This window comes from Brassica rapa, chromosome A07 (assembly GCF_000309985.2).
Source record: "Brassica rapa cultivar Chiifu-401-42 chromosome A07, CAAS_Brap_v3.01, whole genome shotgun sequence".
NCBI classification, from domain to species: Eukaryota; Viridiplantae; Streptophyta; class Magnoliopsida; order Brassicales; family Brassicaceae; genus Brassica; species Brassica rapa.
The window spans coordinates 8,338,823-8,357,336 of NC_024801.2; the positions used below are offsets into that span (position 1 = coordinate 8,338,823).

At 36.3% G+C, this 18,514-nt stretch overlaps 1 protein-coding gene across 11 annotated transcripts; it reads right to left on the reverse strand.

Moving 5' to 3' along the window:
- Positions 1–363: 363 nt before the first annotated feature.
- LOC103828605 (F-box/kelch-repeat protein At3g24760) lies at positions 364–16,684 on the reverse strand. Of its 11 annotated transcripts, none has more exons than XM_018652713.2 (4): positions 15,406–16,684; positions 15,315–15,333; positions 15,185–15,227; positions 3,174–15,113 (listed from the first exon to the last, which is right to left on the reverse strand). In XM_018652713.2, exon 1 carries the CDS (start codon positions 16,553–16,555, stop codon positions 15,428–15,430), a length of 1,128 nt encoding a protein of 375 aa, XP_018508229.1. In that variant the 5' UTR covers positions 16,556–16,684; the 3' UTR covers positions 3,174–15,113; positions 15,185–15,227; positions 15,315–15,333; positions 15,406–15,427. The 11 variants fall into 11 exon arrangements, with proteins under 11 accessions (XP_033130682.1, XP_018508229.1, XP_009102469.1 ...); XM_018652710.2 differs by having other exon boundaries at positions 14,871–15,097; XM_033274791.1 differs by lacking the exon at positions 15,315–15,333 and having other exon boundaries at positions 364–15,097; positions 15,173–15,227; positions 15,406–16,683.
- Between the last annotated feature and the right edge of the window lie 1,830 nt (positions 16,685–18,514).

Sequence of the window (18,514 nt, forward strand, 5' to 3'; positions counted from 1 at the left end):
ATTGCCTGACACAAAATAAAATTATATAATTTAATTTTCATGATTAAACAAACTAAACACTTGCATTATGTCTCAAAGTAAATCATATTAAAGAAAATTACATCATCATTCGGATACATCATTGACATTCTCGTCATCACTAGAAACATCATCATTTTATTTAAACTCGTCTTAAACAGCTTCGTTCGTCGTATCGTCGGGAAGATCTTCATACTCACGATTAATCAGATCAATAAGAAGGATGTCATCAGTTTGTTGTTCAGGTTCCTTGACTTCATTGATGTGTTCTTCTTGCAATGGTTGATCTTCTCCACTATTATTTGTCCACGAGGTGTAACTTTGATAACGGCAAACCAATTGATTCCTGATTCTCTCATCCGAGGGTATGGAAGGAAGTTGACTTGGCCTGCTTGCGAAACTAATATGAAAGGGTCGAATTTGTTGTACTGTTGTCCACCATTGATATCAACTACACCGAATTTGTTAAATCGAACACCTTTGTTGACGACGGGGTCAAACTAGTCACATTTGAAGATGACAGATTTCAGCTTCAATAACCCTGAGAATTCCACTTTAATAATCTCCTGCAAGATCCCGTAGAAATCTGTTTCGCCTTTCACACATTTTCCATAATTACTTGTCGCCTCCTGTCTACCATACTCATATATATGAAAAGTAAAACCTCGAATGAAATACATCGGTGATGTGGTGACCTTTACAACTGGACCTTGAACTAATTCATGAAACCATGTGGGGTAATCTGGATCGTCATAATCAACCAAAATAAAGCGAACGTTGAAATTAATTAATCATACTAACGGCGAATACATATCATGTATGTGAACTTACAAAATTGGGTTAATACCTGACTTTTTCAACCACTTAATAAAGTGTTGATTTTTCCTTCTGTCTATCTCAATTTTGGATATACCTGGGATTATTTCTTCAACTTGAAAAGCAAATAGACTGTGAATTCATATTTTCTTTTAATTAATCATTTGAAATTTATATAATTTACACATATATATTTTTAGAAGTTTCAATATATGTTACCTTTCAAAACAATGCATCAATGGATCCTCGCAATTGAGTAGAATATAAGTGGGTTCACTATGATCGTCTTTATCATTCGACCACAAAACCTCTTTCAATTTCCTACCGAATCGCCCAATCGGGCAAAAGATGTCTGGAACACCAACAACTGCATATGTTGGTGCGACACCACCATCATCATATCTTCTTGGAGCTCTTTTCCGGGTACGTACTTTTGGTGTAAAGTAGTACGATGTGAAGAGTGAGATATTTTTCCCGTCAAACTTCCATCAATTATAGAACCTTCAACTTTGGCGAGGTTTTTTGCATTTCCTTTCAAATATTTTATAGCCCGCTCATACTGATACTGTGACACCCGTCACCTCCAATCCAGAGAAAGCAGACCACCAAATATATCCCATATAATAAAATCCCATATACCCAATTACACTCACCCAAAGCCCAAATAAAAATCCGAATAAAAAGTCCAGTAGCACCAATCCGTCCAAATATCATATTCTCGTCAGTCTCACCTGAAATGGGAAGAAAGAGGGGTGAGTAACGGGGAAGTCACTCAATGAGGTATGGGATACTAAATCCGAAGTCCATGGACCCGGACAGAGCACTCCGAATAAATATAATTTAATCCTAACACGTTGCAAACACGGTACCTAAAGTACCCAGAGATCAAACAAAGTGCCCACTATCAGGCCAAAACACCACCGAATATGTGCTCGGTAACACACGCCCGTAGACGATTTATCGACCTCCACGCCTTGGCACAACAGGTCGACTACGCTGTGCCGCAGCAAACACCACACCCAATGTACTGTCTCCAGCCGATACCCCCATGGTCGGCTATCATCCAAATCACATCAACATACTATATATATATTATCAATTATAAATGAACAAACATTGCTGAACCTTCTAACACCCTAGTTCCGGTTAAGCAAAGAACCTAAAACTAAACAAACAATGACAGACTCAATTTCACGCAGACGGAAACACATTAGAAATAAATTATATTTATTCGAGGTCCTAAGCCGTGTAAGAGAAACTCGGGAAAAGACCCTCACCTTAGCAAATATTGGATATAGCTCATGAAAAGCTCGGGAACGATCTCGCCTAACATCACTTTAAAAGATTCCTTCCTAATCATGGTGTTGAGCGAAACATGTTCCATAAATCTTTGTACGCCTTATTTTAAAATGATGGGCAAGTAACTCCAGGTTGGCATAAGATTCACTACACCTAAACACATGCAAAGACACGTTTAAGGTTTGTGGTATATACGTTACTTGTGGCACAAGTAACAAAGGAGGCAACACTTAGCTAGATAACGGTTGATGACGGTGGCTGGTACGATCTCCGGCTATCACGACTCTCCGGTGACATGACTGCCTCCTCCAATGGCTTGCGACTAACAACAGTGTGGATCTGATCGGTGCGGTGGTGGTGAGACGGTGGCTCCGTCTTTGTGCGCCTCCTCCTCACATCATATATACATCTCTCGAGTTCGGTGCGAGACAACAACACGTGAGACGTTTGACCAGTGATGACGAGGCTCTCTCTCTGACATGGCGTGATGGCTCCAAGACAACGGGAAGAGCCGGTGGTGGCATCGCGGTGCATCAGATTTTGGAGGTGAACAATGGTTTAATTGGAGGTGTGCGGCTAGGTTTCGTCAAAGATGGAGATGTATACGACATATATCTCTTTGGTTTATTTCAAATGGTTTGGTTTAGAGAATAATTAATCAAAAAAATTTCTAAATCTGGTTTAGAGAAACCGGGTCGTTATAATTCTTCCCCACTAACAAGGAATTCGTCCTCGAATTCAAGTCTCTATACTTGCCAGCTAGTTTTATTCTCCAAAATAAAATTTCAATATTCAATCTTCATCTTCGACTCGGTCTCTCAGATTTCCTCCTGGATCTTATTTCTTTCTTATTGAACTTTGATCAATAAGGTCATCATTTTCTTAACTGCTTCGACTTGTCGATTTGTAATCTCCACAGACCCGATGAGTGCATACAATTTTTTTTTTTGTTGCCGTATGCTTCCTTTAGTTCTTGAGCATTTCTATTTGCTTCAACGTCCTTTAAACGATTGGTTGCTATACGTTAGAGTGCTTTCCCACTTTGGTCCATCATAGTATGTGTGCAAATTATCTTCCATAAAGAGCTTCGTAAGGTGATATCTGAATGTTCGAGTAATAACTTTTACTGTACATGAACTATTTCGGCGGTACATAATTTACTCAAAAAAAAAAATATTATTTTTCCTCGCGAGCTAAGCACTAAGTCAAGGGTATGTCCTCTAGATTTTAACTTAGTGATACGGTCCATGATCGCTCATATATTATTCTTCATGAAACTTGACTCCGGTACTCCAGTTAGTAAGCCCATAATCAACATATCTCATTTCCAATCTGGAAGAAGTAGATTGTGTAATAATCCCATAAATAATTTTGATGTTCTGTTTTAACCATTTGATAAGTCTGACATGGAGACACAATGTAGCTACATCTTTTTCTCTTTCTTTTTTTTTTTTTCACTCTAGACCAATAGTAGTAACACTTCAGATCTATGCACCTCTTAGGTGTCGGCCATTCTGAACTTGTAATAAATTTTTTCTGAATAAACAGCAACTCCTGCTTCTGAAACACGTGATCTAAAAATTCAATTTTCTTTTTCCTTTTCCAGAAATTACACCTACTCCGTTAGCAACCAATTTATGCTCTCCAAGCTAATCTAACACGATCCGTAACTGCTCAACATGCTCCTCTTTGCTCCAAGAATAAATCAGGATGTCGGCGATGAATACAATTGCGCACTTATCCAAGTGTTCATGAAAACATCATTCATAAGCTTCACGAATGCTAACGGTGCATTCATCAAACTAAATAGTATCACCACAACTCATAATATCCATAACATATACAAAAACCCACATCCATATAAACTCCTCAGTTATAACAATCTGATGGTATCCTGATGCCAAGTCAATCTACAAGAACTATGAACCTCTTGTAGGTAATCCAACAACCATCAATACGCGGAAGAGATACTTATCCTTAAGGATCCCTTTGTTCAGATCTCTGTAGTCATAAAATTTTGAAACGTCCATCTTTCTTCTTTACAAAAATAATGATGCTCCCCACGGTGAAGTACTCGGTCTGATAAAACCCATGTCTGGTGAATCTTCCATATGCTCTTTCAGCTCGATCATCTCAGCTGCTGCTAATTGGTGTAGAACTCGTAAAACAAGTGTTGTCCTTGGTTTCAACTCAATAGTAAGAACGTCTCATGTGTCTGGTGGTGGTCGTTCCAAAGACCACAATTACATCCTCATAGTCTGCAATAATTGGAAGATCCTGCAGCTCATGCTGTCCATCATTTTAACTATCAAAATGTTTGATGAAAATCCATATGATCTTATATCCATTAACTCCTCAGCATGTAGCATACATGCAATAAAAATTCTCATCAGCTCCAGCAATATCAGCTCTTGTCTTCGGGCAATCCAACTCTACTCGATATCGTGGTAGCCAATCCATCCCATGGGTGACATCGTAAAAACGTAGCTCCATCTCTGAAGAGTCTCCGAACAAGTCAGTCCTCCGAGCATAACTGGTACATTGCGATGAATATAAATAGCTCCCACATCCCATGTCAGCTGTTTGAACTAACACATTTCTGAAACAATCAGCAATGCCAAAAACTGGCAAACAAAACCAAGTGTAACTCCAATATCAACACAACGCAAGCTGCTACACCCCGATTCAAAAGAGATCCCCACGAGTTTACAAACTGAACATACCTCCAAAATAGTCAACATACTCGTACACAAAAACAACACCTGCCAACCAATGGCTCACACCTCATATCAAGTAATCTCCAGTAACAATAACTCGTGGAATGATTGGTTGAAATAGGGTGGAAGCGGAAACGTCACATATCCACTCCTGGATAATCTCAGAATCATGACCAAAGAAACTGATAACTCCTGAGAAAACTGACGAACTGAGACATCACACATCTATTACTGAACATCTCGCTAGAATCTTGTTAGTCGAAGAATGAATGACGATGATTTTACTCATCGTCATATAAAGAGACAATTGAGTTAATAATTACTGGACAGAATGATGCTAAAGAACTTCGCAAACATTTTTTTTATTATATATATATATATATATATATATATATATATTATTTTATACTAAAAAAACGTAGAAAACCGAATCTCCTAATCGCCATCCCGGGACGGAACCGGGACGGAACTCCGCTCTGATACCAAATTGTGACACCCGTCACCTCCAATCCAGAGAAAGTGGGCCACCAAATATATATCATATAATAAAATCCCATATACCCAATTACACTCACCCAAAGCCCAAATAAAAATCTGAATAAAAAGTCCAGTAGCACCAATCCGTCCAAATATCATATACTCGTCAGTCTCACCTGAAATGGGAAGAAAGAGGGGTGAGTAACGGGAAAGTCACTCAATGAGGTATGGGATACTAAACCCGAAGTCCATGGACCCGGACAGAGCACTCCGAATAAATATAATTTAATCTTAACACGTTGCAAACACGGTACCTAAAGTACCCAGAGATCAAACAAAGTGCCCACTAACAGGCCAAAACACCACCGAATATGTGCTCGGTAACACACGCCCGTAGATGATTTATCGACCTCCACGCCTTGGCACAACAGGTCGACTACGCTGTGCCGCAGCAAACACCACACCCAATGTACTGTCTCCAGCCGATACCCCCATGGTCGGCTATCATCCAAATCACATCAATATACTATATATATATATATATATATATTATCAATTATAAATGAACAAACATTGTTGAACCCTCTAACACCCTAGTTTCGGTTAAGCAAAGAACCTAAAACTAAGCAAACAATGACAGACTCAATTTCACGCAGACGGAAACACATTAGAAATAAATTATACTTATTCGAGGTCCTAAGCCGTGTAAGAGAAGCTCGGGAAAAGACCCTCACCTTAGCAAATATTGGATATAGCTCATGAAAAGCTCGGGAACGATCTCGCCTAACATCACTTTAAAAGATTCCTTCCTAATCATGGTGTTGAGCGAAACGTGTTCCATAAATCTTTGTACGCCTTATTTTAAAATGATGGGCAAGTAACTCCAGGTTGGCATAAGATTCACTACACCTAAACACATGCAAAGACACGTTTAAGGTTTGTGGTATATACGTTACTTGTGGCACAAGTAACAAAGGAGGCAACACTTAGCTAGATAACGGTTGATGACGGTGGCTGGTACGATCTCCGGCTATCACGACTCTCCGGTGACATGACTGCCTCCTCCAATGGCTTGCGACTAACAACAGTGTGGATCTGATCGGTGCGGCGGTGGTGAGACGGTGGCTCCGTCTTTGTTCGCCTCCTCCTCACATCATATATACATCTCTCGAGTTCGGTGCGAGACAACAACACGTGAGACGTTTGACTAGTGATGACGAGGCTCTCTCTCTGACATGGCGTGATGGCTCCAAGACAACGGGAAGAGCCGGTGGTGGCATCGCGGTGCATCAGATTTTGGAGGTGAACAATGGTTTAATTGGAGGTGTGCGGCTAGGTTTCGCCAAAGATGGAGATGTATACGACTTATAAATCTCTTTGGTTTATTTCAAATGGTTTGGTTTAGAGAATAATTAATCAAACAAATTTCTAAATCTGGTTTAAAGAAACCGCATCGTTACAGATACATTCATCTGTATTGTACAGGTCCACGAAGCATTGCCTCATACTGGAGGTGGACAGCTAGATGCTCCATGACATCAAAATATGTTGGAGGAAATATCTTCTCCAAGTTGCACAGTAAGATGAGAATGTTCTCATGAAGTTGTTCTACGCATCCTCTTTAAGAGTGCGTGTGCTCAGATCCCTGAAAAATGCTTCAATACCTTGTATATTCCAATTAAACACATTTAGTCATATTATTTATTTTTGCATCTTATAGAGCAATAAAGAAATTAATGCGTAATATATTACCTGCAAGTGGCTTCATGTACATTTGTTGGAAGTAGCTCCGCAAATGCAAAGGGAAGTAGTCGTTGCATAAAAACATGACAATCATGACTCTTCATCCCGGAGAACTTTTGACCCTTTCAACACATCTAGAGATATTTGACACATACCCATCGGGGGACTTCACTTCTGATGCCACCCAGTTGAACAACACCGAATTTTGTTTGGAAGAAAATTTGAATATCGGAACGGGAACTTGTCCATTGTTTTTTATATGTAACTCGCTTCTTGAGCAAATAGCAGGAAAGTCCAACCTCGTTTTTTTGATGTCTTTTGTCTTCCCTGGGACATTTAATATTGTATTCACATCGAGGTTGTGGCGCAAAAGAAGATCCTTCCAATATGGCAACTCCCAAGATATACCCTTTTTGTGCCAGTTGTGCTGAACTCCGTCAAAATCAGGCATATTACCAGGAACATGCCAATTACCACCACATCGAATTGTTTCTTTAGCTCCGTAGTAATCGATTCGCGCTTCAATTTCTTCTCCAGTTAAATATGGAGGAGGAGTGTCTCTCACAATCCTTTTTTGCCTGAACAATTTCTTGTTTATTCGGTACGGATGGCAAACGGGAAGAAATTGACGGTGACAATTGAACCAACTTGTCTTCTTACCATTCTTCAGTTGAAACGCATCTGTCATTTAATTACAATATAGACAAGATAATCTATCATGTGTAGTCCATCCAGACAACATCACATAGGCAGGAAAGTCACTTATGGTCCACAAAAGCATCGTACACATCGTAAAATTTGTCTTCGTTGAGAAATCATACGTCTTCACCCCTGTTGACCACAAATCTTTCAACTCTTTTATCAGTGGTTGTAGAACAACATAAGAGACGTTTTTGGATGTTTCAGACCAGGTATTAATATGGTCAAGAATAAAAACTCCTCTTGCATACACATCTCCGGTGGCAGGTTGTATGGCGTAAGAAAAACTGGTCACAATGAATATTGTTTCCTTGACATTCCAAATGGACTAAATCCATCTGTGCATAATCCAAGACACATTTCGGCTATTGCTAGCGAATTTTGGATGTACTTTGTTAAAATGTTTCCAGGCTCTTGCATCTGGTGGATGAGTCATCTCACCATCCGTCTGAGTATGCTCGGCATGCTATCTCATCCCTCCAGCAGTCTGCTCAGATTGGTACAAACTTTTCAATCTGTCTGTAATTGGTATTTACCACATCCTTTGGTACGGTACCGTATTACGCCCTCGTCATGAATCGTGGCTTCTTGCAGAATCGACATTCTTCTAACTTCTCATCACCTCCCAGTAGATCATGCAATTGTCGACGCAAACATCTATCATCTATGAAGGCAACCCAAGACTATAAACTAGTTTCTGAATCTCATAATAAGAATCAGCAGACACATTTTCTTCTGGCAATACTCTTTAAACAAGTCTGCTCATGAATCCATTCAACTTTCAAGTAGATTGTGATCAGTTTTAATATTCATCATTCGAGCAGCCAACGATAATTTAGAGAGATCTTCTCTACAACCACTGTAAATTGGCTGATTCGCAGCATCTAACATTTCATAAAACCTTTTTGCATCTATGTTAGGTTCTTCAACTTCATCATGAGCTACAAATGCATCAGCTACCATATCATGAACCTTATCATAATCTATCATATGCTCCTCATGATGGTAACTATGTTCGTTATGCAAATGATCAACCGGTTCATCTTGAAAATTGCTATTATTACTACTAGCTTCATTCCCATAATTATAACCTTCTCCATGTTGAAACCAGATATAGTAATGTTACGTGAAACTTCTATTTATTAAATGCTTCCATACATTTTCACGAGTTGCTAATTTTGAATTGTTGCATTTCCGACAAGGACATAACATCTTACTCTTTTCATGGGCGAGCGGTGTAGAATATGCTTGATGCATAAATGTCTCTAGCCCTTCGAGATATTCTTTCGTCACTCTCCGGTTAGTATCTCTCAGCATATATATTCACCTCCGCAACTCAATATATTCCCATCACCCGACATTTTTTTTCTTTCACGTTTTTAGTTTTTTTCTTCTTTTTGGTGTGTTTCAAATGAAATACAAACCCCATATTTATAGAAAATTTTCGAAACTGGTAGGAGAACTTTTCCTAGGAATTTACGAGGAAATATAGTTAGCTAGCCGAAACAAAAAAATGTGTTTAAAACTAAAAAATTGGTGCACTCGAGATATCGACGCTAAATAGATGTAAAATATTTCGTCGTAAAGTCCTCGTTGTATTTACGTCTACTCTACGACGAATCCTTGTTTCCTCGTAAAAACCACGTTAAGTTGTGTCGGTTTTATAACGAAATTTTATTGTCGTTAATTTACGACGATATTACGTTGGTTTATTTTTTCCTCGTAAGGTACTCGAAAATAGGACGTAAATTTACGAGGACTTTTTTCCTCGTTATTTTTCGTCGTTAAAATTGTGTTTTCTTGTAGTGACTAGCTTAGACGCGGGAAGGAAATTTTTTCACAATATACAGCCCTTCACAAACCCACTTGATTCAACTGAACAGCCTCTGGTATGATGGACAGTCTATTCTTTAGGATCCGAGCTGAAACTTTGTAGACCGCAATACAAAGAGATATTAGTCCTAATTATCCAAGTGAATCTGCTCATGTGATCTTGGGAATCAGACAAATTGCAGTGACATTAAATATGCGTAACATTCTGCCATTCGAAAAAAAGTTCTTTGATTGCTGCAATTGTTGAATAACCACGCTTCCCAGAAGAATTCAGCAGAAACCCCGTCAGGTCCAGGGGCTTTACTCTTAGGGAAACTGAAAGTGACTGTTCTAATCTCTTCATTTGTTGGAACTGAGGTTAGAGTGGCAGCAACACTGTCTGAACATTGAAATGGAATATTTTACGAAGCACCTAAACCGAAAGTGACACTACTTCATTGTTCTCTTCTCCCAAGAGTTTTTGATAATAGCTTATCGCCAACCCTTTGATTTCAATGCCTTTATGTACTTGATTTTCTTGGTCGTCAATAAGGTATGTAACAGCATTGCGAGCTTGATAGGAAATGACTGAGTTGTGATAGAACTTTGTATTTTCATATCTCTTATATAACAATGGATTTTCTATTTCGGATTCTCAATTTCCTTTTGCAGAATATCGCTTAAGCTCTGGAAAATAGTCTCTAATTTCTTTTTAGGAACAAATTATACTTTAAATAGTGCAACAAAAGTTGTAATGAGCAGCTCGTCCTGAATCTCGTGTAACGAAGCCATATCACCTTTGAACTTCTGTTGAATATTGACAAAACCTTCCGGTTCAGTTTCTTGCAGGCTGACTTCGCATTGTTTAGTTTCTGTTCAAGCGAGAATATATAGAACCCACAAATATATCCTTATCCTATGCTTCCTTAATATCTGAAGAAAACCAGGAATGCATAGATAAATGAGATATACTAAAAGCTGACTTTCCGTCTTTCATAATCTGATTCTAGATCAATGAGGCATGATGCATGGTCTGAATCACTTGGTGGCTCAAAGTTAGCTAAAACATCATCATAGTAGGCTCTCTAGATTTCATTCCCCAAAGCTCTACCCAACTTTTTCAGAAGTGGATCTTGATATACCTTGGTTTATGTATTCTAACCACGGTATAAGTTCAATTTTAGAGTCTTTATATTAATTTTTAAGCCTATTATAGGATCTTTACAGGTTCTTGTACATTTTGGAAATTATGAAGCTATTTGGAGCATTTAAAGAACTCAAGCTGAGAAGTTGAAGTCGGAGTCGTTTTATGGAGAGTGTGTCACTTGACATCATCCTTGGTGTCGCTTGACACCCATGATGTTCAAGAAATTTGACACAAGTCTCGTGAATTACACTTTGGCCTAGAAGTTTTCAGTATTTGTAAAGAAACCTATAACGTATTTTAACCTATATTTAGCATTTTTTTAAGCACTGTTTAGGCTACACTTTATTTTGTTCTTAGAAGTTTTGGAGAGAAAATCAGAGAACTCCTTTAGAGATCAATTGAAACTCCAGTATTACTTACTCTATCTATGAAATTTATTCAGATTATCGTTATGCCTAGCATGATTATGTCTGAGTAGTTTTCTTATTAGATTTATGGATTTTCTAGGGTTTATGACGAATTGAGAGATTGCTAGTGTAGTCTTACTATATCCTTCACCAGGATTGATCTTAATGTTTGTTTCTAGAGTAATTAACTAGAAACCTGATCTTAGGATAGTTGTAAGGCACGAGAGTGTAATAAATACCTGAACCTAATCATGTCGAGCTAAATTCTTAGTCGCAACGAGAGTTCGTCTAGGAATTTAATGAACATATCGAATTGGTACTTAATGCTTGCTATATTCATCAAATTCGCAATGAAAATTGGTTTTGATAGAGTTATCTGATATATTATCTCACCGAGAGTTGAGTAACTTACCAACGAATTTGATCTCAAACCGATTTATTTACTTTGTGCTTACTTTATTGTTTCCATATCTCTGAATTAGCTTAGTTCGAAATCTAAAGTCTATTGTGTGATCTTCAGTCCATGTGAATTTCATCCTCAAATACTACACGGATCCTCTTATTTGAGAGAATTGACTTGAGGTTAATTTGAACTTATCAGATCTTATACACATCTATTAGTCTAGGTGAATAAAACACCACGAGACCAAATCCTCAAAGAGCCGCATTCCAACAAAAACTCGTGAAATTCCTCCATGCCATGAATAGGTAATGTATAAGGATTGATGGAGAAATACTTACTGGAGGCTAAAATTTGATTAAAATTGCCAAGCACCAACAAATGACGACTCTTAACAAACGGCATGTTTGTTATAGTCTTGAGATCATCCCAAAGATCTTGTCTCTAAGTTTCTATGTTGCATACATAAAGAAAGATGATTGTGAATGTGGTGTTGGTTTTTGGATCCAGGATGCCACATACCATATAATGCTGAGTTTTCTTGAAAATAATTACTGAAATTTTGCGGATCCAAACAGTCTATATACACCTCCTTCGTAAGAGATATTATCAAACCCCTAACCCGGAGAAAACACTTGAATCACAGTAGTTGCATTCTCCTTTCTGATTCGAGTCTCCAGAAAACTTCAATTTTTTACTTAAATTTTCTTAGTCAATTCCTTACTATATGATGTCTATATAAATTGTTGATACCTATAATATGCTAATTAAACACCTTCAAAATTATGACAAAAAAAAATTGAAGGGGGAAGACATTGCTTCTAGAGGAGTTAGAGTTTTCCACCCAAATGGGGACTTTAGAAGCGGATATCATAGCCTAACATCTTCTTCTTTGTTGAGGAGAAAGAATTCTACAACTCACTTTGGTTTTGGGCTCTCTTTTCCCTCTTTGAGATTTCTGTGAACTAAAAGGATTTTTCATCATCTGGCAGATAACATTCATAAGATCCGAAATCCAAGCTCGACTCATAAATGTCGGGACTCTCCGAGATAGTCTTCTCTTTCTGATCTTTGGTCTGCTGAATAATTGCAACCGTAGAGATGTTATCTTCACCAGCCAAGCATTTAAATTCTAACAAACCTAACACCGAAATAATCGTATTCCCTTCAACTTCTTTGAACTGATGAATCCTTATCTACTTCTGTAGTAGGACGGGAACTAGAACTTCTAGCTTGGGGCTGAGATCACGCCCTTCTCACAATATTTTTATTAGGGCCAGATGTTTTTTTTTTGAAGAAGCAATAGTCTTTGATGGTTCTCCCACAGTTTTTTTCGGAGAGCTTAGAACATTTTGATTGCCTAAGGAAAATTTTGTAGAGACTTGAGCAGTGTACTCTTCCTTTGATATTGTTGCTGATTGAAGTTTCTTCTTCACTTACAGCTTTAAACATTTGTTAAGGAAATGTCCAAACTTACCTCAATTACAACATTTGGACGGGAGCCTTGGGTACACAACCTTAATTCTAACTGAGTACCCGACCGGATCACAAACTTCAACTAATTCCGAAGGAGAGACTTCCAAATCAATTTCAATCTTGACCTTTGTATCGCCATATTTATAAGAATTGAGCCTTGATTAATAGCTTAACTGTTCCCGATGCCACTGGCTACGACACTTATACCATTGAGCTAATATAACTATGGATGTACATTCTTAAAAACGACTATAAATTACTAAAAATGGTAAAAGTTCCACATAAAAAAATTTGTGATCAATAGTTTAACTTTTTTTGGTTCAAGCAAGATGCAAATGATCATATATCATAGGGGTGGGCGTTGGGATACATATTTGGGTTTGTATCGTATATTTCAGTATAAAGGTATATAACCCATTCGGGTATTACTACACTTCGAGTCGGGTTCTGGTATTTTATGTTCGGATTCAAATATTTTGGGCCGGGTTCGGATATTCAAATTATGAAGAAAAATAAATAAATTATTCATTGTTTAAGTTTTTTGTATTTAAAATATATTTTAACTTAACTGTTTTTTTTAATTTTTAAAAGATTAAACTATTAATAGGTTTGGAGATAAAACTTAAAAATAGAAAGACACTAATTTAATTGTTGTTTTGAAATTTTAGATGAAACTTTTGTTAATGTAAGAAACAAGAAATTGATATGTATTTTAAGTGAGTAGCAAATGATTTTGTCCATAATTCTATGTATATTATCTAATTTTGAGGAATAAGAATCATTAATATAAGTATTTTGAATAAAATGAGAGAAATAAACTAGAAATATATAGTTAAGTATACTTATGTTTGGTTATCTTCGGATATCCATTCTGGTTCAGATATTACCCGTTCGGATTCAGATAATACTCGAACTGGTGAAATAAGTAATTTGTTTTCTTGTTCTAAATATATGATTTTTAGACCGAGCTGGTGAATATATACTAGACAAATATTTACATTTCGAATGTGTACTTATATTCTATAACAGCTTGATATATTAGATATGAACATTAACCTGTTAATATAGTTTGCCAGTGATTTTTTTTCAAAATTTTATTCTTAGATATATATATGGAGTGAAACTAATTTTTACAGATGTCCATTTTTTAATTGACACTTAAGTAATTCACTGAATTCATAAAAAAAGTTTTTAAAAAAAAGAAACGTAACTCATATCAATGAAACAAAGACGAGAATGAAAGCACAATTTTATAGAGGTAGAAAATAAAATCATTTATGCAGAGTCAATAGTAAACAAATCGAGAGCAGAAAATCTAATCATCTTTCGTCATTATACAATCGATGTTGCCTATTGGTTTTGGTAATTTGTGTCATCCACAAAACTTAATTTTTTTTGTACATATGAAGTCTTAAAAATAATTAAAATGAAATGTAATACATTTACTCTTAAACAGCGATGATATATTTAAGAGACCAATATTTGTATTCATCATTTTATAATCGATAAAAATTGTAGTGTTTCAGAATGTTAAAATTATTTCATAAACAAACATTATTATAAGAACTCGCTCCGGGTATGCGCACGGATTATGATCTAGTTTATAATAAATCACTAATCTTAGAAAACCTAATCTATTTTAATATAGGAAAACCATTAAAACCTTAAAACAATAAAAATAATTATTCTATTAATAAATAATAATAATATTTGGAATATATCCAAATTTTCTCTGCATCAATCTCCATGAAAATTTTCGATTCGTTGACATCAATTTCGTTGGATCCATCTTCAACACTTTGCCACTCTTTGTCTGAGTTTAGCAATTAGTGTTGTGATCACACTTTAAAACATTGAGATTACTGACTTGACCGAAAAGGTCTTACGAAGAAACAATGGAATAAACAAATATACACTATATGTAATCGTACAAAAGAGTTAACATAGCAACAACATATTAACGAAGAATTACAAAATCAGTTTTCACCTAATTACATATATGAATGATTACCATAATAAATGGATACCCATCTTTATACACTTTCCATTATTTATCTTCTCTGTTCATCTCCACTTTACATTGTAACTGGCAATTCACAAGACTATTAGTCATTAGTAATCAGAGAAGCAATATCAATACATCAATGGATGAAGAATCCAAGTTAAATCGTACCCCATGGATGGTAAGATAGGTACTTGGACTATAAATAGCTTACCTGCAGCACGAAGATTGAGATGTAATCAGTTCTTAATCTCTTTCTGACCGTAGAGAATCTAAACTATAATGTTTTCTAAAGTTTTACCACACCAAACCAGCAAAGCCTACACAACACCAAATGTCAATACTAGTGTTGGATCAAATGATGTAGTAAGAGGACAGATCATCATCATTACCATTGGCATAAGTAAAAGGAACTCAAGCACCAATCTGAGCCTCATCGGAGTGGAAGACGTCGGTAATGGATAGAGTGGAGCAGAAAGTAACAAGCTTATGAAACTTATTAACAGGAGAGGGCAAATTGGGCAGACTCCTCCAGGTACACTTGCCATTCTCCACACCAATGTCACAAACACAAGCAGGATACTTCTTATGAGCATCTTGGTTAAACACATAAACAAGATTCCCAGAGCCAAGGCATTTCAAAGTCGTGAAGCGGTGAGCATCATCCTCATCCTCGGAATCAACCAACAAGCCAAACAACAAAGCGTCAGGCATAATGGCGATCTCGCTGAACTCCATGGAGCCTTGGTCGACTCTCCAGAGGTTAAAGGAGAAGCCGCGATCCGAATAACACATTCCGCCGAGGACAAGGGCGTCGTTACAGGAGTTGAGGAAGGCGAAGAGGAGGCCGGGGGGTCTAAGCGTCTGAACGTCGCTCCACGTGTAAGTATCCAAGGAGAAGGAGGAGATGAAGCACGAGGTGACATCGAAGACGTAGAAGCTGCGTTTGCAGAGGGCCGAGCTGAGGGTTTCGTGGGCGTTTGATCGGAAAGCGTCGGGGAGGGGAGGACAGAGCTCCCAGGAGTCGAGAGCGGAGTCGTAGATTTGAACGGGAGAGCGATCGTCGATGTTGACTAAGCCGCCGATGGATCCGACACCGCCGACGAGGATGAGCTTGGAGGAGGAGGGGAAGACGCCGAGGAGGGGGTTGATTCGGGGGAAACGGAGAGGGGAGGTGGGACGCCAGTGAGGGTTGAGGATGGGGGAGAAGGAGAATCTGGGAGCGGTGGAGAAGAGGAAGCGATCGGAGCCGACGAGGTGGAGGGAAGGGAGGGAGGGGAAGGGGAGGCGGAGCCAGGAGTGGGAGAGGGGGTCGAAGGCGAAGGATTGGTTGTGGAAGGAGGAGGTGTTGTGGATGCCGAAGAGGAAGAGCCATGGGGAAGAGGAAGGGGAAGGAGGGAGGGAGGTGATGATTGAGCGCCAGAGCTTGGAGACGGTGGAGAAGCGGACGAGCGATGGGATCGGGAGGAGGGACAGGATTGATTCCGTGACGTCCGTGTTTAGCGCGTTCAAGTTTGAGGATTCCGGATTCCTGTCTGACATTTTTTTTTATTTCTGTTTATCTCATTCTGTTGATTTCTCTTAGAAGAAGAGACTTTTGAGGGGTGATGAGTGAAAAGTGCAACGATGGAGAACGTGTGACCCGAAATTCCCCACATTTTTGGAGATTATTCAAAATTATATACTACTCCAAACTAAGATTTTCTAAAGTTTTCAAATTTATTAAAAACATAAAATATTTATAATTTATTTTTCAATACACTTTCCAATGATTATCCACTAATAAAATTAATTCATTTCAAATTTTGCAATTAATGTTTTTTTAAAATATAAAAAAATATCTTAAAAATATAGAAAATCTATTTTTATAAAACAAGAATAAACTCTATAAAAATTTACTTTCGGGAACGGAGAGAGTACTTATTTTCAAGAAAATGCAATAACAGTAGTATTGTTTTATTCAAGTAACAGTAATATAAAAATATTTAAAATACACATTCTGCGTTTTGCCTATTTTTCTAAAATATGTAGAACCAACAATCTACAAATTACTCAAAATTGAAAACCTGTAGAAACTAATTTCAAACAGGTTAACTATATTCAACACATAGTATAATGCATATTTTACGGATGAGTATGAACAGTTCCGGAACTATGGAAAATGCATTTATGAAAATATTTAGAAATATTATGTTATCTTTTTTGAAAAAATTGAATTTTTTGCACCAATGAAAAACAAAATTGTTATTTGGGAATTTGCACACAAAAATTTGTCAAACAAAAATAGGTTTAAAATTTGGGAATTTTCCCCCTTTCCTATTTAATTTCTTTATTTTTTAACATATATAATTAACTAAATTATTTTTTTAAAAAATTAGTAAGTTAATTAAGGGATATAATAGGCAATTATGAAAGTATTAGCCTAATGAGACAATTACACTTTGGGATTAGTCTAATGGGACAAAGTATCTTTTTTTGTCTAAAAAACAATTTTCCCAATATTTTTTTGTTTGACTGCAATGTACTGATGGGCAAAAGTAACAATTTAATACTTTTGTATTAATTATTTTGTAATACAATATTTAATGTATAAACTATTATAATGAAACTGAAAATTTTAGAAAAATGAACTCCTTATTTTTTATAAAATTGCGAAGAGCATATGTTTGTGCCGTAGATGGATCTAAGTTATCTCTTGTTCTTCAATTCGTAGGGGGTTTATATTTATCTCGTAGAGGCTTAGTTATAGACTTAACTTTGTTACAATTAACACTTTTAAACCCATATATATTAATTGAGAAACATTTGAAAATAAGTAATCTCAATTTTGTAATAATTAAAAAAAAAACTCTTAGCTTATGTGTCAATCAATTAGGTAGTTAATTATTCATACGTGTCAACCTCACATTGAAATTGAAAAACATGTTGGTCAAATTCGATTTTTATATCTCAATAGAAACATTTAATACCAATTATATGATATCACATGATATTAACTAAAACAATGTGTATATTTACTATATATTATTTTCTTAAATAAAACCTACGGAATTACCTAATGTGATTATGATATATATAGTAATTAATGATTTTAAATAATAAAGATTTGCTAATAATATGTATGCTTTCTATCATTTTTGTTTAATTATTTACCATTAAAATAAATTACAAAATTACATTAATCATATATTAAAAATTAGATTTATTTGCATATTTTGTATTTTGAATTTTTAAAACGAGTAAAAATTACTAAACTGTTAAAAGTCTCACATAAACTTTTGTGATCAATGTTTAAATTTTTTTCTATAAAATATACAATGATAATAAAATCATATAAATAAATAATTTATTTTAATAGGTATTTATGTTAATATATATATATACTTCATATCGTTTAAATATATCATATACGATAGATAAGATTGATTGTTTTGATTTATTTATTCTAAAATGATTGTGAATAAACATGAACAATCATTTGATTTATATGTGCAAGCCAAT